The 26,707-nt window shown below is 35.3% G+C and overlaps 1 protein-coding gene across 1 annotated transcript in view; it reads right to left on the reverse strand.

The window, feature by feature from the left end:
• EYS (eyes shut homolog) overlaps positions 1-26,707 on the reverse strand; it is a 625,315-nt gene that overhangs the window by 399,822 nt on the left and 198,786 nt on the right. The window contains exons 16-17 of the mRNA XM_058836459.1: positions 10,217-10,388; positions 9,623-9,701 (exon numbers count right to left, since the gene is read on the reverse strand). Coding sequence (XP_058692442.1) covers positions 9,623-9,701; positions 10,217-10,388 — 251 coding nt within the window. The remainder of the gene's footprint in view (positions 1-9,622; positions 9,702-10,216; positions 10,389-26,707) is intronic.

Consider the following 26,707-nt stretch of genomic DNA (forward strand, 5'->3'; position numbering starts at 1 on the left):
AGGGCAGTGGCAATGTATTTAGAAAGCATATAAAAATGTGCAGAAAAGCATGAGACATGTGAGAGAAAAAAGTGTGAAAACCCTTGCAGGCTGAAGGATCAGAGAAGAAGGAGGGGGAGGCAGCGTCCACCAGGAATCCCTGGGAAGATCCTCAAGAAGACCATTGTGAAGCAGGTTGGTCCCTTCTAGACCACAAAGGACCACATAGGAGCAGAATCTTCACTGCCACATGTGTGACCGTCACACCACAGCAGGCAGATGTGCCCCGAAGGAGGCTGCAGCCCATGGGAGAACCCATGCTTGACCATGCTCCTGGCAGGATCTGCAGCGAGTGGAGAGGAGCCTCTGCAGAAACACACTTTCTGGCAGGTTGGAACGAAAGTATTTTAGTTTTTCATTGACAGTAATTTAATTTAGTCTTTTCTTGTCCTTATCTTGACCCACAAGCTTCTCTTCTTATTTTTTCCCTCTCTTCTGATAAGGAGGGGGAGTGCAGGAGAGGCTGTGTGGATGTCTGGCAGCCAGACAAAGGGAACTCACCACACCTGGGTATTCATAGGCTGTAAAATTCTCTTTTCTGTCCGATAAAAGCAAGTAACCTGTCCAAATGGAGCTAGAAGTGGAGTAATACCTAGCTTTTCTGTGGCCATAATTGCCCTTTTTCTTTTTCCCTTTCTGTTTTCTCACATTTGAGGGCAGCTTCAGCCAAACCAGGGCCACAGTCACACACAGACAAGTAAACCATGATGGAAAAGCTGATCATAAGGCCTTATCATCTTTTTCTGAATGGGTTTGTTGCTTACACTGTCACTGAAATACCTCAAAATGCCCCACCCTTACTGACTTCACTTGGGGTGTTCTGCTTGTTCTCAAGCCTTCCTCATATCCACAAGGGATGCCCAGTACTCACACTTTACAGCATACCAATGTTCTGCTTCCCAGCTCATCTTTCAAAACATGGATTACTTTAATAAGCTCCAATGCAAAGAAAATACATGATTTAACAAAATAAAAATTAGGCAGTTGTCTAGGTAGTCTGACACACTTTATTCTCATCCAAATATCTTTCCTCACATCTGACCTCCTAGGAGTAAAGCAGGAAGGGTCCCTTTCAGTAGTGATTCCTTATTCTGAGTTGGTTGGGTTTTTTTGAAGCATGGACTTTCTCCATTTTGACCTAACATGGAATCCTTTGAGTTTATGTATTGCTAACAGGCAATGAACTTGGAAAACATTTAAAAATTATAATGGACAAGTTATCAACATGAATTTCTATTGGAATGCTGTGGGAAAAATTGCTAGTTCTACCCTTAAGCCTTCAGAGAGGGGAACTGTGACTTATACTATGACTTACTAAGACTGGTGATTATTTCTCTTTTTGTGGTTAGTGGAGACATTGTGCCAAGTTCTTGAATCTGTTTATTACAAAGCATGTGAAAAAATGTAGACTATAACATGATTTAAGTACTAGCTAAAATACTTCACAGTAAGTTAAATCTAAGAAAAATAGCACAACAGAATTTTTAGAATAGAATTTTTTTTCAAAACCAGTATTACAACATATATATATATAATTTTCACATGATACTGGTGAAAGCATAATATATAAGGGTTAAAAATTACTAGACAGATTTATGGAGTGTAGATATGTTTCTTGCTATTAAACACAATAATCAATGTGAGTTCTTTGCTATAAGAAGTTCCAGAATTCTTGATGACTCTATGAGTTTTCTCAGGTTTACATAATCAACAAAAAAATTGAGAGAAAGAGAGAGATAATGGCAGTGCAGTTATTTTCACAAGAACTATTATAAATTGAGTATTTAACTCCCAGAGAAAGTCAGTACAATAATAACAGCCTGGATTCCCTAAATCCAGATATATCCAGGAAGGCATACGGTTCAACTTGACTACTGTGGATCAGCCACTGTAAAAGCTCTAAAATTGATCTTCCACCTCATTATGTTTTAAAATAAAAGCTCGAGGCATCTCTTAAATATATGCTCTAGGCAAATAAAAGTTAAATACAAGTATTAATTTCCATGGAGATGTAAGTGAATGGAATATACATACTTCTGACAACAGAACAGTGATTTTTTTGGCTTTATTTTTACTAAACTATGTTTACGGTAAATATAAGTCCTTATTGATTTTCCTAGCATAACAAGGCAATTTAAAAAGCAAGGCAAAAACATGAAAGAATATTAAGATTTCTAGTTATGAAGCTCTTTTAAGGGTAGATTTTCTTAAGAATCCTTAGTTCAAACAATGCCATACAACATCCACTACATTTATTAGAGCTCAATAATTTATTATTTTTTCTCTGTGTTTCCTGTTCTCTGAATGTCATGGTGTAGTAAATCTTCTTTTCACTAGGAAGAAAATGACTGTCCCTTAAGAGATTCCACCTTGGCATGGCACAGTTCACTGGTTCTGCTGGCAGGGAATTGTTCTGAAATCTGGAATCTCAACAAGTGACCTAGAAAGGCGCTTTGCTCAAGGCATATACTATTCCATATTCAAATCTGTGGGTCCATACTGACATCTGTCTTTGGAAGTGAGGTTATTCTGTCTAAGAAAGCCCAACTTTCTACATATTCCATTATATTATCTCTGAATTCACAATCTGTAGCTTGAAACAAGTCTAAGGGAACACTTTTTGGCAAGCTAATAAAAATAGTGAAAATCCACTATTTTTCAAAAGAATGTGTCTGTTCAACACTGTTTCTTAAACAAAAAAAAATCTAGAGGTGCATTTTGGAAGTCAGATTTTTTTTTTTTTTTTTAATTTTCCAGCAAAAAAGATTATTTTCCATTAGTCTGCCTTGGAAATGCTGATTAAAAATCTAAAATTATTTCTAACTAATCTTTAAAATCTATTTCTATAAAAGAGATTAGATGCAAAAAAAAAATGTAAATACAGCCTTTTTTAAATTTAAGTGAAGTTTTGCTTTGTATCAAAACAAAATTTATAAAGTTGAGTAATTCTTAAGAGAACTCATTCAAATCCTCTGTGGTGATTGGAGGGAGGGGGGAGGTAAGGGGAGAAAAGAAAGGGATAAGGAAAGAATTTAAAGATATATGTTGTACTGCAAAAGAAAGTTTTCAAGAGGCATGCTTCCATTAATTTAATGATAGGATAACATTATTCTCAGGTCAAAATTGAAGGTTTTTTTAATAAGCAAGAGCCATGTGGCTAAGGATTTGGGATGAAATAAAAAAATAAAGCACACAGAAAGTAAAAAAAAAGGCTGCAAATAAATGCTTTAGAAGCTAGTTCATGTTTTAAAACAAGGTTTTTTACATATGCAATATAATGCACACCAAATCCAAATTTTTTAAAAAATAATCTAATTTTATAGTGTGCATACTTTGGGTTAATTCTCAATAGTATTGATGTCATGTAAAAGCATGAGATTATTGAGACCTTGAGATGAATGGTCCAGATGTATTTCTATTTGATGTTTAACAAAACTATAAATAAAGTGAGTATAAATAAATAAAGTATAAATAAAGTTAAATTGTTACACTATCGTTTGCAGTTAATATAATCATGTATCCATTTTGTTTAATTATTAATTTCCCAAAACTATTTCTTTTGGTAGATTAAATATATTTACAACATCTCAAGTAATTAACTGGGAAAACTTGTGCCCACCTTTCAGAATGTTCATTTTACCCAAAATAATTCAAAAAGAGGTTCAAAATGATAAGAAGGTTTTGCCTTGAAATTTTGTGTTATGAAAATGTGGAGAAGAGAAAGAATAATAAAAGTAAATCCAATTCTGAGAGAATGATACAAAGCAGGAACATACTGGATCACACCAGTTCTCCATCTGGCCCAGTATTCTATTAGTGGTGGCGGGAAAGCCACTTTAGCAAAATCTGTGTCCCATGCATCTTCCTTTCAGCAAGTAGAACTGTCTAATCAGACATGATAAACTGTATTTCCCTGATTGATTAATTTATCATTCGCTTATGGACCTATTGTCTGTGACATGCTTAATTTTTCTGAACCTACTAAGAGATGACCTGACTCCCCAGCCTTTTGGGGCAGCAAGTTCTAGGGGTTCTCTGCTTCCTCTGAAAGAAAGTAATTTTTCCTCTTCCAAATATTCCTCTATTTTTATTGTGTCTCCCCAGGTGTCTGTTCTTTACAGAATTTGGGGAAGAGATTTTCCATTTATCTTCCTCTACCATAGTTTTCCACATCTTAATTACATTTCCTTCTAGTTTCCCCTCTTTAAAGGGAATAGTTTCAGACCTTTAAATACCTCCTTTCATGTCAGCTAGGCAATTCACATAATATTTGTTACTCTCTGTAGCTTCTCTAACTCTACTTGTGCTTAAGGCACGAAGTCCAGAATTGTGCACAGTAACCAATGTGTGAGCCCACCTCAGTTTTATGTAGCAGGGAAACATTGTTCTCTGTCTTGTTTCTCATACAATTCCTGATCATGCCCAGCAGGTTTTTTTGCTCTACTTTGCTGTGTCTGTAGATTGAGACAGTGATTTCAGAGAACTGTCAATGAATGTTCCAAATATTCTTTCCTGAATTGTAACTGACAGTCGAATTCAGTTGTATGAGGCTATTTCTCCCTAGAATATTACTTTACACTGAAGCTTATCTGCCACCTTTTCCCTCTTTCCATTTTGTGAGGTCCTCCTGGCATTTGTCAAACGCAAAATATTCACTAAGCTTCTCTCCAACCCCATTTGAGTGCATATTTTACAGTTTTGCCATCAAGCAATCCCACAGTTCCCTACTTCCAGACTTTGATAGATGTGAACAAATTTTTATGTTAGAGTGCTATTTACAAGACATTTTCAAATTTTTGGTTTAAGTTTTTGAAGTTCCTGCCAGCATTTGAATTTATATGTGTTGTAGTCTAGGGCATTGCGCTGCGGAAGAATTCGGGATTGTAACGGGAAGCTGCTAGACCCCCTCTCTGTTAGGATAGCAAAACCTGCAATTAGCCAATAGCACTTAGGTGTGACGTATGTAGATGGGAGTAACACAATGACCCTAGGTTATAAATTGTCAAATTCCCCTGCAATAAACGCCATTGCTTCGCCATCCATCATATTGGTGTCTTGTGGGTAGATTGGCCAGGGTGGCCCGGGAGAGAGGCCACGGGCTGGCTCCTGGACTAGGGTGTTAGCCTTGCTTGGAAAACCCACATATATGTTTCGAAAACTTTTTTATTATTTCCGTATAAGCAAGCTCTCCATTTATTAAAATGCCATTTTTTTCCTTGTGATAGTCTTAAGTTTCCTTCTTAAGCCAGTCAGGGGCTTTGAACCACTTTGTGTTCTTCAGCTGTAGCATACATTTTACCTGGGCTTTTAACATTATTTGTTTAATAGCTGTTAATATGCTTGTGGACCTCACTTTTACATAGTTTATTTTTCTGAAACTGACTATAATAATTTATTATTCCTGGTTTTTAGGATACTCTCTGTTGCTAGAGTATCTGTGATACAAGAGATCAGTTGATAGGGTTATCTCATGAAAGAGATTAGAAATATGCCAGTCAGTTGAACATCTTCAGAGGCTTTAGCACTTTGGGGGTGAAATTACTCTTCAACATTCTTGTAGGTCTCATCCATTTCTTTACTTCTCCAATTGATATTATCTATTTTTCCTATTGCTTTCTATTTAAAAGACTCTCTAATTCAGTCACTCTGACTTAAAATAAACTTCCTATGTCATGGCCAGGATGTCTCTAGTATTACACTCACTGAAATTGTTCCGTGGGTCTGTAATTACAAATGCAGAATAAAGTGGGTGTCTCCCTCTCCTCATGCTCTTAGATTTACCTATCTGCATCTTGTGCATAAACCACATTATTTTTTTGCTAAGTTAACTTTAGCTTAGCTTCTTTTAAGAAATAACTTACTTTACCAAATGCTTTTTAAACTAGTTAGCATAGATAAAAATACTCTGCAGAATGAAAAAGTCTCAGAGAGGCATGAAGAGCATGCACCTTATCTGAGGGTCTTTGTACATCCACCAATGTTTGCCATACCCATGTCTTTTGTGCAGTCTGTCTGGTCCTGATGAATAAATATTTATTTGCTTGAAGTAGCCTCTGCATGTGCATAAACTGTGTTGCCTTTGCAGAGAAAATTAGTTGATTTTCCTGATTTTTCACTTGTTTCTATCTTTTATGAAAATAGAGAGAAAAGATTGGTAAAACCAGATAAAATAAAACAGATCTAGGATGCAGTCTGATCATAGCTTTCTATCAGATACATGCTGAAGCACCAGCAAGCTGAATACTCTCCTGTGTAAAGACTCAAAATGCTTTTTGCTTCCTTTTTGACAGGATGAGACAGTCTTAACTGAGTATGGAAGAAGCACATCTGTCAATCATGTCTCATCCATCATAGCAAAGAATCAAAAAAAGCCAAAAAAAAGTAAGAAGTAATGTCTATTACTAATCATAATTGCTTCTACTGCACATATTATTAATCTGTTTATCAGAGGGAAAGGTCAATTTTTCATTATGTACATTCATTTTACCATTTCTAATATATGCAAATATCAAAGGGAATCATGTCTATTCAAACTGATTCATACAGTGTACATATTTTTACTGTTACTTGTTCTTGAGTGAATTCCATAAATGAAAAAGCAATGAAAACTGTCATAGAGAGGGAATTTTCAATATATACACTCCATAATTGATATACAAATGTTGTAGGCTATAACTACAAAGATATATAGTGCTTATTTTGTATCTAAAAGTATTAGTCAACCAGAGAAAATTTTGAAGTGTATTTTCTTGAAAACTCGATAGCAGCATAGGTGAGGATGAAGAAATCCAGGGTAAAAAAGATAAAAAGAAAAAATCTAGGATAAAAAAAGTAAAGAAAAAAAATCCCAGTATGCCTAGGGAAATACATATACACACACATAAATATATTTTATTTTTAAAATGGTTATTTGAATCATCTTAGTTGCTGACCTTGTAATGATCACTCAGCCATTCTCTCACTCTCCCTCCTTCTACATGACAAGGAAAGAAAATAAGATGACAAATCTCCTAGATTGATAAGGACAGAGAGATCACTTACCATTTACTGTAACAGGCAAAATGGACTTGACATGTGCAAAATAATAATTTACCTTCATGGAACTAGAAATAGATTTTGGGCCAACGAGGAACAGAAAGAAAACTTAAATACACACTCCACTTCTTCCTAGGCTCAAGTTCACTCCTCTGTTTTAAACTGTTCTACTTCCTTGTTTCACCCTGAAAAGTCCAGATGGGGTGGGAGAGACAGATCATAGTTCGTACCAGCTACTCTCTCGTACTTTCTCTCCTTATCTCCCACTTTTCCCCTGCTTCAGTGTGGGTCCTCTTTATGTGCTGCAGGGTGAAACTGCTCCTGCATGGGTCCTCTCCATGCATCACATGCCTACAGCCTGCTCCTGTCGGGGCACTCCATGGGCAGCAGCGCTCTCAGGGCATATTCACATGTTGCAGCATGGGGTCTTCCATGGGCTGCAGTGCAGATATCTGCTCTGGCATGGTTCTCTTCATGAAATACTGGCAAATACTTGCTCCACCATGATTCTCTTCAGGGGCTACAGGTCTGACAATCTCTGCTGCAGCACCTCAAGCTCTTCTCTCTTTCTTCAATGACCTTGGATATTTCCTGGTTGTTTCTCACGCTTCTTTCCCCCTCACTCCTTTCTCTGCTGAACAGTGTTTTCTACTCTTTCTTAAATATCTTTGTACAAAGGTGCCATCATCTTGAGCGAGAGGCTCGACTCTCCCCTGAAACAGGTTTGTTGAAGCTGACAAAAATGGGTTTTTTTCTAACATGGAGCAGCCCCCAGCCTGTTCTCACAAAAGCTGCTCCTGCAGACCCCCTTCTAAGCAAAATCTTGGCTCCTACACCAAATGAAATCACATTGCCCTTAATACAAAGAAATGTACCTTCAAGTGAAAAAAAAATCTGGATTAAATCATTATTATTTTTTTAAAACAAAGGAAGTGGCTGTAGCTAATTAGAAAAATGCAATTAAAGCATGTAAGCCTACCATGGTAATTGTGATGTTCATACGCCTACGTAGTCAGAAAGCTTTCCTGATGTAAGAGTTGCATAGGCATGATACATGTCTGAGCAGGATGAATGCAATGATAAAACCTTTAAAATATGACACTTGCAGCATAGTGTATTCTGGGAATCACATTGCATGCCAATAGAAAGACTATCAAAAAATGAAGCTGTTACTCTGACAGACTTATTTGTCAAAGGTATATGTATAATGTTTCTTCCCATGAATTTCTAACCTATGCATTTTTGAACATCTCACTATGAAATATGATTATCTTTTGAATATAATTTTATGATGTTGTCTACAGGTCATTTAATCTCTTGCTCTCCTCAAATGAAGAAAAGTGTAAATCATGGATGTTTCAGGAGAAAGTATTACCCAAGTGTAGTCTGTATTAGCTTTGGCAACAGCTGATAATCATACAGATTTGCAACATCATATCTTATATCATGAACACCATTCTGTAGAGCTGGTTTACTTATTTTCTGGCTTTTTCTTTCTGTAAGAGTTTGGAAGCTAATATTCCAGCTAGATTTACTCTTTGTGTGAGACTGTCATGGATTTTCAACAGAAGAACTATGAACCATATTTTATGTCATATGACACATTTTTAGTTATATAGTACTTTAAGCAGTAAATAAAAAAAAAATTATGAAAAGTCCCTGCATTCATACATAAGTTAAGAAGAAGTTTTTATAACATTTTGGAATGTTTTTTGACAATTCAGTAGCACAATATTAGAAGCCAGAGAGCCTGAAGAAAGGTTCATGCCAGACTTTTTCATGCCAGATTTTCTCATGAGACCAAATGCATTTAAAAGATCATAACTCAAGTTCAGATTAAACTCTATTTGGCAGTAAACCTAAAAAAGTCGAAATCAATTCAATACTTTCTGCAAAGTGTAGTCAATATTGTAAACTCTGTTCATTGTTCTGCCAGTCATAGTCACCTTCTACAAATTGGTGTGCTGACCATGGGAATCTGCACAACACAGACTTATATATATGGATCTCTTCTTGTCCCTATGAGAACATAAAACTGGTAATGAGCTTCAGAGGATGAAGAGGGCAGTATATTTAAAACCCCATGGTTTTGTACCATAGAATTCTACTGTTGCATGTGTTTTGAAATTTAAAGACAAGTCATGGCAACTTTCAGTGTAGAACATTGCACCTTGAGGTGTACTATTCAACTATGCAGCTAAACTACAGCAAATGGGACTCAAACACTCAGATTAGGTAATTATACTATTCATCCTGAAAACTGAGGGACAAATGATATTCAGGTAACGTTGGCTTAGCTTGCTGTGGCTTTCCAGACTTATCATTCACACTTCACCCGTAAACCTCATTCGACATTTTGGTAATGGTCTTTTCTAATGCACTGTCATGTAAGCAAAAAATAATGCACTTTTCAGAATGGATTTTAAACAACTGAATTTCCGTCATACATTTTCAATATACTGACTTCAGAGGTTAACTAAATAGAGATGAGTTTCAACAACATACTATCCTTTCCCCTATAATTAAAAAAAATATTTTGAAAACATACATTAATATTTATCTCACATCTTGAGCTGGTCCATCCTGGTTCACAAGAGCATCGGTACCCATCAATGAGATCTATGCATCTGAAATACACAAGAGTGTTATTCAGGTGAAGCTCCGTAATTCCAGCACTAGTAGTATCATTCCATGCATTTCAAAATATTGGTCTGATATCACCTACTGTAATCCATGGTACTTTTCAATAGTTTTATAATGGATTTCAAATGTGTATACCATGGATGCTGAGACATTTTGTAAGGATTCTGACTGTCACACTAGAAGACATCTTCCCATTTCAACTGTTGGCATGTAACAGTTAAATATTTGCTTTTAAGTATATTAAACACTAATAAATCCCCACTTACTGAATACTAGTTATGGTAATGAACAAAAATGCAAGAGAAATTGAGATAATGTCACTATATTACATAAGCTTAAGTAGGCAACATCTGTCATCTTTAAGTGTGCTTGTACTCTTAATTTATGGAAGAACACAATTAAAAGTATATTTATCAAACTTCCCGTATCATTAAGTCCTAAATATTGTTAGTTAGGTACATTATCATGGAGATAATAGTAGTTAAATAAAAATAGGCACCTTCCATGAAGACAAGGATTTGACAAGCATTCATTAACATTTATCTCGCAGTTTGTTCCGATGAAGCCTCTCTTACAGTGACACTTGTAGGAGCTGATACCATCAATGCAACTTCCATTGTTGAGGCAAGGAGAAGATATACATTCATCTATATTTACTTCACACCTATCACCTGTTTAAAAATACAGAAAATGCAACTAAGCTTTAAATTCTAAACTCAAACCGACTAACAGTATATTTATTAATATTTCCACATAAATGCTTTTAGTTGCATAGATTGTTCATATAGTTCATGATATTCACCAATAAAGAATATCCAACTGGAATTACCTATAGTGTAAATATCAAAAAGGATGGGTATATTGACATATATAACAAAAAATTATAAATATAAAATGATGAATTTTGATAAGTTAAATAGCGCAGCTTTCCTATAGGAGGAATACAGAATTAAAATGATATGTGCTGATGATGGTCTAATTTCTCAAAATGAAGTTGAAATGCAGAGGCTTTTGATAAGTGATGCAAAACTTTTTTTTAAAAGCCATTCACTAGGACTGATATGGTGGTGCACTTTTATCCTTACAAGTGCCACAACTTCTATCTAAGTATCTTAAAATACTAGTATTTTACAAAATCCTAATTGACAAACAACATGTGCCTAGGTCTCTTTGTAAGAAGTTACTGCCCATTGCCTGGGAGGCAGCTAAGCACCACACAGCCAGCTGCTTGCACCCACAGTAAGATGGGAGAAAGAAGCAAAATGTAAGTGTGAGGAAACTTTCTGGTTGATAGTTTAATGGTGTGGTGGTTTTAAGCTAGTAACAAAAAACTACTTATTTCTTGTTAGAGATATGGATTAAAATAAGAGCAAAACAGGCTTAAAACTTAAAAGGAATAAAGATAGTTTATTAACAAACTACTAGAATAAGAATACTAAAATAAACTTTCAGAGAACCCTTTTACTTTTCACTACTTGATCATTTCTTTGTACACATAACAACATAGAGACAAAAAATTTAGAATCTTGGTGGTCAAAAACAGTCTCAATTTCTAGAGTCTTTTCATCAGTCTCCGCAGAGAAACAGAAGTCTCTTTCTGCTAATCCATGGAGTTTCTAGAGTCTACTCCTCCCATTGTACACTCTTCCGAGGTGTGCAGGGGTCGTTTTAAGTCCTGGGATGCCATTTTTAAGGATAAGTAATTCAAAGGTAGAAATCTTCTTCATTTTTCTCTGTGAGCCCTCCTGGAAAACAGCCATCTCTCTGGCTCTTTCAAAGCTTCAAAATCTTCACTTCACTCTTAAGTTCCAGCAACTCACAGTTATCACAACTACTTTTTTTTAAAGTCCACACTTTGAATACTCTATTCCTCCCATACTCTAGTCATGAATTAAAGGAGTCTTTAAACTACTGTCCATCTCCATAGCTGTAACAGAAAGACTTTTCAGCAACAAGCATCTCCTTTTCTCTCTTTCTTATTTAAACTTAACTCTTGTCTTTACTGTTTTTGGTGGTTTTATGATGTCTTACATGTTAATTGTCTCTCTCTGTCTTTTCTAAGAAAAAGGAGTAATCTGTTTATTCAGGTAGTAAAATAATTAAAAGTTTTAAGAAAGCTGCAAAAGTTCATAGGGTCAGGTTTCAGTCTAACAGCAGACCTTGAAAACTAAACAAAAGTGTTAAGCTCGGCTTTTTCTCTCCTCCTCCCCCCCCATCCCTGCGGCCTTGTCCCGGGCCTGGGGGGGGGGGGGGGGGGAACCAACACAGAGCTTTTCCTCTCAAACGCCGGAAACCAGAAAGAGAGTGAGATAGCTCAGCATGTACTTCTTAAGGGGGTGTTTACAAGTTGAATTCACTTTTTAATGGTCAGATTTGCTGTCAGTTCTCGGAAATGACTGATAATTGGTCAGGAAGAAAAACTCCCATCAGTCACTAGTAGCTTCAACTTCTCCTTTTTTTCACTCGGTCTTAAAGGTGAAGCTAACTCATGACAAATGGGTAAAGCAAGAGCCACATATGTAAACAAAACAAATCAAGGAATTTATTCACTGCTTTCCATGGGCAGACAGATATTTGGCCCTCTCTGGAGTCTTGGTTTGAGACAATATAAAAGAGAACACTCTGGAAGGAGATAAAGTAATCATTGATGATTATTACATATTCATGTGTGCTTCTATTACTACCTAATCCATTGAAAAACTAAAAAATATATTTCCTCTGCAACTTTGTGCCTAATTTATTCAAAACCATGTATCAAAATGAGATATAATTTAGATTAGATTCTGCCAAATAAGATTGACTCTGTTTTTCCATCAGGAATGCCTTGTAACAGTATTTCCGTCTCTTGCTCCTACTAGGAAAGCTTTAGTGCTATTAACAGGAAAAATGTACCTGTCGTTCTAATTGGGAACGGCGGAAAGAACGACACGGACTCTCAAAGGAGTCAGAACAGGAGAGAATCTCTAGTTTATTGTTACAGCCATGTTATATAGACTAGTTCGTGCAAAGTACAGAAAGGAAACTCTTATTGGTTAGTAAAGAACTACATTACCATCATTGGTCAGTGGGGTTTACCACCCCCTGACCTTCTCCTGCAAGAAAAACACGGGAATCAGAAAACAACACCTGCAGGCTGTTTTGTGTCTTTGAGGATTGTTTTGAATCCTCCCATGAATTTCCCAGGCTAGCTTCTCAGGCAGGACTGGCAGGCCATGGGCCTACAGCCTGCTCCAAAGCTAGCCTCCATATGTACCTTTAGTCCAGACAGTCCTAAAAGATTCAGGCATCTCTAGAGGGTAAAATTCCATTTTGTCATTCCCACCCTAGAAAGAATTTCTGAGATCTGCTGTGAATAAAAATTCTAACCATTACAGTAATTATAGTACAATGGGTTTCAAGATTAAAATGAATACATGTATCACAGGAAAAGTAATTAAATAAAACAAACCCCAAAAAACTAAAAAAAGGGGCTTTTAAAGTATTAGTTCTAACAAAGAAAATAACCTTCTCAATATTAGGACCCTAAATGTTTTTGCCAAAATTCCCAAACTCAAAATATTTTTGGTAGTTCTTACAGAAAATAATTTACATTCAGATGTTAAAATTTCTTTTTTAAATTCAGCATCCATATTCTAATACCCCTGAACAATACATCCCTAATATATCACTAATACATCCCTAGCATTAATCCATCAAGATCAATGGATTAATCCCTCCTGATATGAATAAACATTTTCATTTAAATTATTTCCATGAGAAAAATGTACTAAATTTATAATTTGTTTCACTGTAGACACAAAAGGCTGGCAATTGGTTATGACTGTAACCTAGACAGTCTGTCATTCTCTTCCAATGCGACTGTCATTTAATTTGAAAGCTGCCTTCTTTTTTAATCCTTTTTCAAAGTATGAAAACTTTTAATTTAAATAATCTTGCTGAATACAACCAAATGTTCTGTAAAGCTGGTGTGAGACAGACTATAATACCACATAACAAGCACTTTTGCGTAAAATACCACCTGTAAACTTTTCCATAGCTCAGACTGTGCAAGATGTGTTACTGGGCTGAAGACACCTTATTGAGCTCTGCTTTACAAACCATACTTACCTAGCTAGAAATAATTCCTACACACATCAAAAAAAACCGGAAAAGTAGCTCACACATACCATGTGGGGGGTATTAATTTATTCATGGCAACCTGGAGGCTCCCCCACATATCAGAATGCTGCAGGAGGCAGGGAAATGCCATAGATGTGAGGAGACTAATATAGACTAATAAGAGTGACACAAAGATGAAAAGAAAACAGTTATTCTCCCATTCTTTCAAGTCATCCATTCATGGGAAGGATCAGTCAGTCACATATCTTAATAAGGAAAACTCAGCATCCTTTCCCAATTCCTGCTTTATATTCAACCCACTCCACAACTGGTGATGTCTCAGCCTTCCCTGGAGCTCATTTGCACAATTCAACAACTGCATCCTAATCTAGAGATTTTTACATCTTCCAACAAGACTTTCACCTGCATCTTGAATTGTGTGCTCAGTGTTGGGCCCTCTGCTCCAGAAAATTGCAAGAAAGCTGGCGAAGGGTCTGGAGCACAAACCCTATGAGCTACTGAGGGAGTTGGGGTTGGTTAGCCTGGAGAAAAGGAGACTCTCTACACCTCCCTGAAAGGTGGTTGTAGTGAGATACACTTCTTCCAGGTAACAAGTGGCAGAATGACAGGAAGTGGCCTCAAGTTCCACTAGGAGAAGTTAAGTCTGGATATTGGGACAACTTTCTTCACTGAAACAGGGTGCCCAGGGAAGTGGTGAAATAATCACCCTGGGATCTGAGGTTTGAAAATACATATACTCTGGTTCATTTGCTTCTTATAAGACTCATAAGAAGATATAATAGAACTTATATTTTTATAAATTTTTATATTATAAGAATATACAAAACCTTAATATGCCAAATGTGAAATCGCTTCATTATTAGCATTAAAGACTGAGGAAGATGAAGATTCTTCAATTCTGTTTATTTTTATTTATTTATTTATTTAAATAGGAGATTATAAAGACATTTGAGTGCTGTTTGAGAAGATCAAAAATTCAACATACCAATTAATGAGAATTGACTAGTTTGAAAAGACAAAAAGGAAGAACACAGAATTTTGTGCAACAATAAAATTAAATACGTTCTACCCAGAAAAGAAAAACCAATGCATGATAAAAAAACAATTGATTGCTGAGAGCATACTCAAAAATGGAAAAGAGTAATAACTTAGCATGCTATACTAATTTATATATGATATAGAAAAAAAAAAGAAAGAGAAAGTTGGTCATTCTCTGGTAACTGAAAATTTTGCATCCTGTTGAAAATAGAAAGAACTGAGACAAAAGGAGAGATTTCCTTTCAGAATTGCTCAGCAGTGTCTAGTTCCCTTGTTCAAGGCAATTCTGGTATCAAATATTATAGGACTATTGACAACTACTTGTGATCATTCAATGAGATTTCATAATAGACAGATGTGAATCAACAAACAATAGGTTTATCATATGTATAACCAATAATGAAGCCAATTATGTATATTAAAAAAAATCTATTGCATAAATCTAAGGAATTAAAATTAACAAACATGAGCAAAAATACTAAAAACCATATTGTGAGCATATTTCACTTACAGAAAGAAAGTAAATTATTTGTTAAATAATTTCTTACACATTTAAAAATATACTTAAAAATAATAACTGACTGCAAAGAACAAGTACTCATTTTGTCACACTGACATTAATCGTGCAAAAAGCATAAGGTCCTTCCAACATCATTTTAGCATTGTCTCATTAAGTCTGTTATGAGTAAATAACCTGTTAACAAAAGTTTTCTATGTGTAATGCATGGAAAACTAGGGCTGATAAGGTCACTGAGCTTGTTTTTGTTGATTTCATCTTAAGTGAGATTTATTATAGCTTAGCGACTAATACCAGAGATTTAGGTTTCTACTTCTATTGTACGTTGTGTCAATAATAGACTTATTTCAGGCAATTATTTCAACTATATCAAGTCAAATTAAATTGGTGCTGATTGGACTGCAGTAAATTTGAAAGGTTGCCACCTATTTTGAAGTAACTTTTTCTTAGTTTTGACAAGGTATGATTTCCACTACAGAGAAAAAGATAAGATTAGACCATAGGAAACAAAGTTATTAAAACAATTTAAAAAATTTATTTCCTTGGTCTAAAATTTTGACATTTATTTTTCATTAAATATCATTTTGAGATCTTAGATACATATGCATGACTCTTGAGAACAATATCTTTCCATATAATTTATAAGTGAATACAAGAACCAGAGAGATAAAATATAAAAACATCACCGGTAGCTTGCACTGTTTTTTATATATTTGAACTTTAGACTAGAGCATGAACTTTCTTCTCATTGTTTGAAGGAACATGATACTGATATTTATTCCTCTAGTCTTGGGCTCTGCTTGGGTTTCCCTTTATAGCTTTCCTGCTCCCAGGCTGCCAGCAATAGCCTGGCAGCAGAGCCCAGACACCCCACCCCGTCAAAACCCCATGCACACAGAGGGCCATGGTTTGTAATGCAGGGACAGGTGGGGGTGTCACCCCCTCCCCAGCAGGGCCACCCCAGAGCTGAAGCTGGAGCAGAGCAGGCAGCAGCCACTGGCCCCAGCTCTGGGTTAAAACAGCGACCTGATCAGGCCATGGGGAGGTAGAACCCTGCACTGCTGGATCAGTGCACAGCTGGGGCATCCCCCTACTGAGGGCAGAAATATTTACTGCAGTACATAATGAAGAAATCAAGCTACACCTAAAAATATAGCAGTTAAGAAATAAGATTTAGTTGACAGTTCAATAAACTTACAAAAAGGGGTATAGAACAAGATAAACCTGAAGACCGGGCAAGTAAAATCCATTAATTCATGTCTGGATATTGAAAACATCATAAGAAAATTTACATAGTTGTCAATATTTCCAGAGGTGGCAATGTCACATTGTTGCACTATAGCTGGGAAAGCTGCAGATATCAATTCAATATCTTTGACTTCTTAGCTTTGATTTTAAGAACATAGCATTTATGGTGATCAATTACTTTATTAAAATTGAGGAAGAATTTTAAAACTAAAAGATAACTAAAAACTTTAAGTGAAAGACAAATTTCTGAGAAACAACATATCTCTCATATGAACTAATACAGTTCAATATGGAGAAAATAATTGTATTGGCATGTTTTACTGAATATAATATGTATATATTTCCTGTATTTCCTATAATAATATAAACACACTCACCTATCTTACAAATAAAAAGAGTTTTATCCAGTATACTGTATACCTATAACTGAGTCATTGTTTATTATTTGAACATTGTGATATAAAATGGCATGTAAAATAAAATTGAAATAAGGGAAATTTGAAGAGCTTTACTATGTGTTAAAGGCATAAAGAAATGTTCTATCATCACTCTAAAGCAATATAAATATAGCTTTGTGCAAAAAAAAATCATATTTAATTCATAATCACTCTATAATATGAATAGCTTCAGGATATACTGCTATTATTATTATTATTATTATTATTATTATTATTATTATTATTATTATTATTATTATTATTACTACTACTACTACTATCATTATCATTATTACTAGTAGTAGTAGTTTTGATTTTCTTCTCTATTAGGCATGTTTTATGTTGTATGTAATGGTCTTATTTAAAATGGAAGCATTCTTTAGAGTTAAATGACAATAAAAGACAAAGTTTGCTGTTCAGCCAAAGACTCAGCTTCTCTTTCTCTTCTTGGGACACAAGAAATTATATTTACTATGAGTAAAGCAATGTATTATTCACATAACAGTTTAAATGTTCCATCAGATGTAAGAACTATTCTGTGCTTGGAAATTTTCCAAACTGAACTGGACAAAGACTTGACCATCCTAATCTGACCCCACAGCTAAAACTGATTTCAGCAAGCAATTGGAGTAGAGGCATCAGAAGGACCCTTCCAGCTTGATTTGTTCTCATTCAAGAATGAAATTTCTCCTGTAGAGCTTGTCCCAGTTAATGACAAAATGAATAGGATCAGAAGTATGACATGAGTGCATGGAAGCAGATGAAAATGCAACAACAATATGATGATGGTATATGAAAAATTATTTGTGACTAGTATGTATTTTATTATACCCTCATAATTTCCTTACAATTTCTTAATAAAAGTTTGCTCAAATTCAATCTCTCCTAAATAAATCAAAAACAATGCTACCATGGCCATATTTTGGAAATAAGAAGCTCATCTTTACAGCAACTGTTTAAATCTATAACATGTTGTGTTTTGCAAACTGAAACCATCTGTCAGCAGTCATTGTTTTAGATATTTATTGCTGTGACTGACTGAAATATCCACAGGTTTTTAAATGATGGATTGCCTGTTTCTATCTTACGAGTTCTATCTGATTAATTTGCTTCCTTCTTCATAAGTAGTTCCCAGTTGTTGTGGGTTAGAAACCATATTCCCCACTTTAGTGCTACCACTGAAACCATACTGCCTCTTCTCCTACCCCCTCCTCTACAACTGGAGGCACAAAAGGCAAAGATCAAGAGCTGAGACAAGAAAAAATTACTGCAAAGAAGCAATGAGATAAGGAAATTAACAATAACAACACTATTACAACAAAATGTACAAGGAAGAGAAACAATTTTCATGGAAAGCCCATGAAAATAAACAAATACTGGACAGTTTTCCTCGCCAGGTTTTCTTGACTGGAAGGAGCCCCTTTCCACTGGAAGAGAGACTCCCTTTCCAACTGCTCCCAACAATGACCTGAATTATTATAGAATAATATCACAGCCTTAGTCATACCCCTTTCTTGCTACTGCAAAAATTAACCCTGTCCTGGCCGAAACCAATCAAGAATATTTCAGTGCACAGTAAAACAAACTGCAGCATGAAAAATAGTTATTGAAATATTCTTGTATTAATTTTAAGTATTTTATTTTATAAATACTACAATAATTTAATATAAAAGATATTAAGTACATTTACAACTTACACAAAACTCAAAGAAATATCATGGAATCACAGAAGAATAGACTGGCATTATGATGTGTCATGTTCCTTTGTGGTGCTCTCACATTAGAACTGCTTAAATGTTCCTTTGTCTCAGTATTTGTAGCAGACTAATTTGTGTAGAAATTGAGATTTCAGTCCCCTGGGCTTTGGTAACTCTTACAAAATAGAGACTCCTTTAAAGCATACACAATGACATAATTGAATATGTTCAAAGATCCTTCCAAAGTTACACTGCATGAAAAGTACAAAGACTCTCCTAGTTAGCAATAACATTTAGGGAACAACTGTAACAGTTGCATCAGGACTTTCTCCGATTTGTTGTTGGTGTAATTAATGTGAACCACTGATTTTGGGTCTAGTAGTCCTAGATAGTTCAAATTCTCACCTCATAGCTTACAATAATAAGATCTAGATATAATCACTTAGAACTGCAGAATTCTTAAGGTTGGAAAAGACCTCTAAGATCATTGAATCCAACCATTAACACAGCACCACTTTGTTCAGTGCTAAACCATATCCCCAAGTGCCACACAACCATTTTGAACACTTCCAGGGATGATGGTACACCATTTCCCTGCACAATCTGTTCTAATGCTTGGCCACTCTTTCAGTGAAGAATTTTTCCTAATATCCAATCTAAACCTCCCCTGGCACAACCTGAGATGTTTTCTTCTTATTCTGTCACTTGTTACCTGAAAAGAGTTACCTGAGAAGAGACTGAGCTGCTCTTCATAAGACTTATGCTCTAAACTCTACCAGCTTCACCAGCTTCTTTGGACATGCTCCAGCACCTCAATCTTCCTTGTAGCGATGGACTCAGAACTGAACACAGGATTTGAGGTGTGGCCTTACCAGTGATGAGGAAGTGCTCACTTGTCTTAGCAGTGTTCACATTACCAGAAGCTCTCAAATGTTCTCACAGGATAGTCTTACCTTCTGATTCTTCATTTTAAACCAAAGCTTTTCAGGAAAGGATTCTACATATGCTTTAGCCTTAGACACTGATCTCATAGGTTATATTTATGTTAGCTGTTTCTGTTACTATCTGTTAAGCTGGGCATTGTCTCAGTTCTATTAAATATTTATTTTCTGTTAAATAATATGTGTTTGTCCTAAGAAAGACAGTTATGTGGTATAAACAGCATCATGATCTAAAACAGAAGGCAAAACACAGAACTTCTAAGCAGCACTTCCATAATTAGGGTACAATGTTTAACATTGATTCTATTCTTTTCTAGCACAGTTTCCTGAAGGAATTCTTGTTGTTCTTATTTTTCTTCTTATTATTATTGTTATTATTCTCATCAAAATTGTGGCAACAGGACAGAAATTACAAGAACAGTGTCAATATTCTTGGATGCCTAAGAAAAATCCATTATTTCAAGAGAGGCAACCTGTCGCCCTGAAAACTCAGCTTCTGAGCTTGCTGACATGGTTTTCTAAAGACTTTCCCAGGACAGTAACTGTAAACATAGATATGTGTACATTCTTTCTGTTACATTTCTTATGATGGACATCTCTCATGGCCAGTGCAGTGAGAAAGTGTTATCCTGACCATCCAATCCCTGGCCGTGGTCAAAAGCCTATAAATCCTGGGAGGAAAAATAAACTCTCTCTTCCTTTCACCACACCTCGACCTGTGTGATCGATTCATCTTCAGCGGTGACAGCAACCAGCCTTTCCATGAAATCCATAAGGGAAAGTTAGGTGCTGAAGATGTTCAGAAACTAAGAAACTGTGGAAAGAACTGTCAGCATCTGTCTAGATAGTGCATTAGAGAGTCAGACTCCCTAGGAAAGGTATTCTGAGCAGTGGAATTGCTTCATCCATGTCACAATGGCTTTATTTTCATGCCTTTGAGGAGAAAAAATTACCCTGGGGCTGCACAATTCTGATGCAGCTATTTTTTTTTTTTTAATTCCATTCAAAATAGCTTGCAAATTTTGAACTGTGACAATACAATATCCTTACTGCTGTCAGTCGTATGAGTCTACCAGATCACCTTCCTCCATTTTCACTAATGAATTAAAAATTGTGCTCAAATGTTTCCAGATCTACTTGAAATAGAGTGTTTCACATAAACTGACAGAATGCATACATGTCTCACATACTGGCTGATTTTATTTTGAAAATATTTCTAGGCTGTTTTTTTTTTAATTTGGTTTGTTGCTTTTCTTTCAAGTCTTGCTTGTTTGCTTTTTTCTTATTTGGCATAAATTATTACTATTATTATTAAACAGACCAGCCACAGAAAGACAGAGAATGTGAGGGAGAATAAATCATCATAATCTTACATTATATGCAAGAATTGGATTCAAGATTTTTTCCGGTCAATATGGAGTAACGTATGCAAAAAGTAGCAGAGGTCGTTTGAAACCTTTTAGCAACCACTTTGAGTGAGAAAAAATTTGGAGGAAAGCGTGACAATCAAATTGAGATTTTTTTGTCAATCCATGATACCACTTTAGGCAGTAGGTAAAATGGGGAATGGATCTTAGTCCTAACATGAGTTGATGAACACTGTCCCTTTTATCATTATGAAGTGGTATTACCTACACAGCTGCTATTCTTAAAGAAAATTCACAAATAACTTGCTGTTTCTTTTAGGCAGATAAAAAAAAGAAGTAGAGTTCAACTTATTCCTCTTTTACTATACTATTTTATTTTTTTTTAGTATAAATCAAAAAAAAAGAAGCTGGTTCTGTTTGAAGATAAATAGTAATTAACTGTAGAACACATTGATGAAATCATCTTAGAATTGTCGTAGTAAATATATTTGAATTAGATACTAATGAGCATGAAGAACAAATACTTCACATTTAGATATTCTTTGCCAAAAGTCTGGGATTTTTGTCCCTAAAGGTGCAGATCTGTAACCCAAAACAATTATATTGTACAAAACAAGGGGACTGTACTGTCATCCGAGTTCCTAATCACAGATTTTGTTTGTATACACAGTGAAAGCTTCTGTTGCCAAATACTCATTATGAATGGACTATAGGATTGCATATTTTGAGCATTATCTGTAAAAGTTTAGGTAATCATTCACTTTGTCTCCTTAAGGACAACTTTGCATACACTATTGAGACGTGTTTCCTACAAATAGGATTTTCAGCTGTTCAATAACTTCATTTCTTTGAAACTATACCTTTCTCTACCTTACTAGTTGATGGTCACTGCTATTCAATATGACAGCTTTTACTGATCACATAAAATAAATTTTTCCTCAAATATGAGGAAAATATATTGTGGACTATCTTCTCCTATTGCTAAAGCTCAACAAGTCCAGCAAAAGTGCCCCCTCCTTTCCTGACAAATCACAATACAGCATAGACATTATAGCACTTCTCAGGAAAATGCATGAAGTAAATTTGTGCCCTTCTTACGGTGTGCTCACCAAACCTAAAGTTTCTAAAGTTCCCCAAACTTACGTAAATGCTCTAATATTTAAACCAAAAGACACCACAAACTCTACATTTAGTACAGAAATTCAGATCTGTCAGTCTGTATTTTGAATTTGTTCTCAGTGTGGCAATCAGTTTTGACCTCTTTATATGTAAGATGCCTCCTGCTTTAACATTTCAAGGGGCATGCCATTAGATTTCTCCCCTTTGACTAAATAAGTAGTCACTTCAGATAGCAGTGTAGTTACTCTTCTTCCACTGGATATCAATAGCAAGAAATGCAGGCATAGGCTTGAGGAGTGTAGATGCAATCGCTACCAGAGGTGACTGGCAGTACAAGGCTGTAAAAGCAGCTGGGAAGGTCAAAAAGATAAAGTAAACTTCTCTTCCTTTTAATAGATTAGATTTTGTGGGACTTTTTTGTTGGGTAAATCCATTGTAAGGAAAGTGGAGCAGAGTTTTCATTGTCACATAGACAAGATGTGTTCATAGACAAGCAGGTTCTGAGGCTGCTGATAAGAAAGATAAGGCCTCAAAAATGACGTAAAAGATAAAATACAAGCTGAGTTATTTAAGCCTGTAAGATTTTGACTTCATTTAACATATAACCTAAGTACACACTTAGGCACTTCCAAATGTCAGTTTGTACTCATCTCTTAGAGAAAATAAGATAGAAAGGGTAGATCTGTGCTTAACAGAATAACTATTTTGAGCTAAGAAATAATTACTGCTCTGAAATCAGTGACTTTACAGTACTTAGTCATTTTTGGCATCTTTTGGATGATAGCCAGTAATTGGCAGTTTGAATAAGGATTTTGAATTTGTATAGCTCATTTTAACACACATTCTATTTTAGCCACTGAAATATTATTTTTAATATTGACTGGAGGTGAGCAAGTGTTGATTGAGGAGCTGCAAGGCATCTTCTGTGAGAAGAGACCAGGTACTGCCTCATGACAGATGCAGCTGCCTCTTTTAGTTTAAAGCCATTCCCCCTTGTCCTATCATGTAAAATTCAAAAAGTCCGTCTGCAGCTTTCTTGCAGGCCCCCTATACATACTTGAAGGCTGCTATAAGGTCTCCCTATAGTCTTCACTTCTCCAGGCTTAACAGCCCCAACCTTTCGCCCTGCCTCATCTTCCTCCTTCACAGGAGAGGTGTTCCAACTGTCTCATAATTTCTTGTGATCCTCCTCTGGACTTATTTCAAAGGGCCTATGTTGTTGTTGTGCTGGGACACCTGAGGTGGACACAGTACTCCAGGTAGGGGCTCACAGGAGCAGAGCAGAGAGGGAAAATCACCTCCCTCAACCTGCCGGCCACATTGCTTTTGCTGCAGTCCGCAATATGGGTGGCTTTCTGGGCTGCAAGTGCACACTGCCATGTCATGTTGCCCTGACCTCCTTTTCAACAAACTGTTCCAGTCTGGGATTGTCCAGACACACATGCAAGACCTTGCACTTGGCTTTGTTGAGCTTCATGAGGTTCCCACGAGTTCACCATGTGTGGCAAGGTCCCTCTGGATGGCATCCCTTCCCTCCAGCAAATCAGCTGCACCACACAGCTCAGTGTCATCAGCAAACTTACTGAGGATGCACTCAATGTTACCTTCTATGTCACTGACTCATGAGTTTTTTTATCTTTATTTTCTTATTCTCTTGATCAGGGGGACTGCAAGAATAGCTGGATCATCAGCTGGACGAGGCCAACCCAACACATTTAAAAAAACCCAAACACTTTAGTCTCTCAAAGAGATCTTAAACTTGTTTTCTTAACCTCAAATAAAGAAAACCAGCAAGTAAAGTCTTGAGAATGATCAAGTCTTTCAATGAAGACAATCACAATTTGGTAATCCTAGAATCCTTTCAAATTAAGCAAATAAAAATTAACAAAGTTCTAGAGTCAAGAAACTTGTATTTTTTTTAAATCCATTTTGCAGTAAAGTTGCTGACCCAGACACTTATGGATTATACTTGAATGTAAAATAAATTTTTCATGAACATGAAAATTATTTCACTTGAAGAATGAATGTCTGAGTCATCCAGGTTATATTTTGACGTAAGTTTATTCAGATGTCAAGATTTAGAAGAAGTGATTAACACCTCAGTCATGAAAGTGACCTTCAGGGTAAGAGATTGTAACACATTGTGTTTAATTACTTCTTTCTTTTACAATTTTATACTGAGCATCTGAAGGGAAATTAATATCAGTGTTTTCATTATTTTTTTAATATCAAATTCAGTGAAATACTGAGATATTTTAAAAATTTCGTTCTTTACATAATTCTGTAATACACATTCAGAATGCAACATCAGACCACTTTGCATCAGTGAAGATGTATCTGTACTCCTAGATTATATTTTTGCTTCTAGTTTTAATTTGCTGATTAAATTCCATTTGATTTATAATTCCACAAACAGTCATAAAAGTTCCACTTGTTTACAGTGTATCTTCAGATTCTTTAATAAAGAACCTTAGTAACCTATCAAAATAATTGTTACATACCCTTTGATGTCCTTAGATTATTAGCAAATTTTCTGAAAATTTTCTGCATTTATAACAACATTTACAAAATCAAAGGATTCTGGAATCATGTACAGAAAAGCAGTTCCTGAGCAAGACATATTTCAAAGGTTATCTTAGTGTAAAGAAGACTATGGCAGCGTGGTGTTCTCTTACGTAAAATATCTTTTCTCTATGCACATTAAGTCTCATAGTTGGTAGAATACAAAGCAAAATATTTGGTTGTTTGTTTCTTTAGATTTGAAGTATAAATTCAACATTTACTGTTATATGCAGTAACATTCATTACTCTAGCCAATAAATGACTGTTTAGACAAAAACAGGTTTTAGAGTCAGTGACTGACAAGGTATCTTCTATTTTATGTTTTTACATCTAACACTGGTATCGTCAAGATACAAGCAATAAGCAGTAACATCTGTGATCTTGAGTATTAGGACTTTCAGAATTGCTTTATGAAATCACTTTATTTCTTATTTTGGCCTAGGAAAAAACCAGATTTTTATATGCCCAGATCACCAAAGTTTTATTCTCTAAAGTATCTGGTGTAAGAATTTTAACCAAAGTGGGTTAGTGATATTTAGAGCTTAGGAAGACCATTGTTTCTGTGATTGAAATCATGACAGAATACACCTGTGCGTTTTCAGTCTGAATGGTGATAATTTTTTTAAGAGCCTATGTGGTGTGCAAAGCATAAGATTTTATATTAGTAGTGGAGATAAAAAAAACTATATTTTAATAGTTAACAAATTATTTCTAATGTAGTTTTGTTAAAAATCTATTTTAAATGAAATAAAATTATAGATGTAAAATAAATCCAAAATAACATAACTTCATGGAGAACTTAAAATTTTAAGAGACACATTATACGTCAAAATTTTAGAGGCAACAGAGCAGAGATTAGTGTCTAAAGACTTCCTTCTCCAAGACAATAAATTACATGATGAGCAGAAAAAAATTCAGAATATCTAATAAAAATTAATAATTTTAAAATAAGATTTTTTAAATAAAATTAAATATATTAACACAATTTGGCCTAACCAATTCAATATATTTTAATTTGTTTCTAGTCTCCATTCATTTATAAGTAAAGTAGTTGATGATTGAAGTTGTCAGTATATTAAAACTTATTTTTTTAAATTCATCTGATTTGGGAACAATTCATGCTGTCATCTGTCTTTAAAGGGGCCTTGTCTTTGAAAGGTTATTCCTAAATTGCAGCTGATTGGATAAAAAGAATCACATAAAAACCCCACAACAAAACCCCACGTCTTATCCTTGTTGGTTAAATATGTTAGGGAAAAGCACTAAAGTCAAACTGCTTTGTCAAAAACGAAGAATCAAGAAAAAAGCACACCTGCAAGTTGCTTGTTCCTTTTCAAATTAGAATCTCCTAAGTGTTCATGTGTAGCCACCTTGTCTTTTATAAATATAACAGGAAATTCTTCCAGAAACAGGTACATAAAAGTTAATACAACTGTTTTAACATTTATTAGTTAGGAATTGCATCTGCAGCATCACTGCCTAATGAACAGACGTTTCTGTGACACCCAAGAAATCCTACTTAGAGCACAGGCCATGTGAAGAAAATATTACAAGGGGAGGCTTTAAAAGGTTTAGGCAGGAAAATTATATTGATTTTTTCATTTTTTGTTGAAATGTCAAGGATTATTTTGAAGAACAGTGCACAAGTTATCTGAGGACTAAGATTTGTGGTGAAAGGAAGGACTTTCAGCTATATAGAAATTCCCAAAACTGTACTTGTTCTTTGTTCTGTGGAGAATTACATTCCTCTCAGTTCAGTGGATGCAAATTGCATCCTTTTTTATCTTGTACATTATGTGGCAATCATCATGGGCTGGAATAGATAGGAAAAACATTTTATGCAGAAAAAATGCAGAAATGATTCAACTTGAGGAAATAACTGTAAATATTTCTTCAGTCATATGATCCCGTGTGTTTTCATGCTGCTTAAAATAGATCTATCAAA

This window comes from Poecile atricapillus, chromosome 3 (genome assembly GCF_030490865.1).
Source record: "Poecile atricapillus isolate bPoeAtr1 chromosome 3, bPoeAtr1.hap1, whole genome shotgun sequence".
NCBI classification, from domain to species: domain Eukaryota; kingdom Metazoa; phylum Chordata; class Aves; order Passeriformes; family Paridae; genus Poecile; species Poecile atricapillus.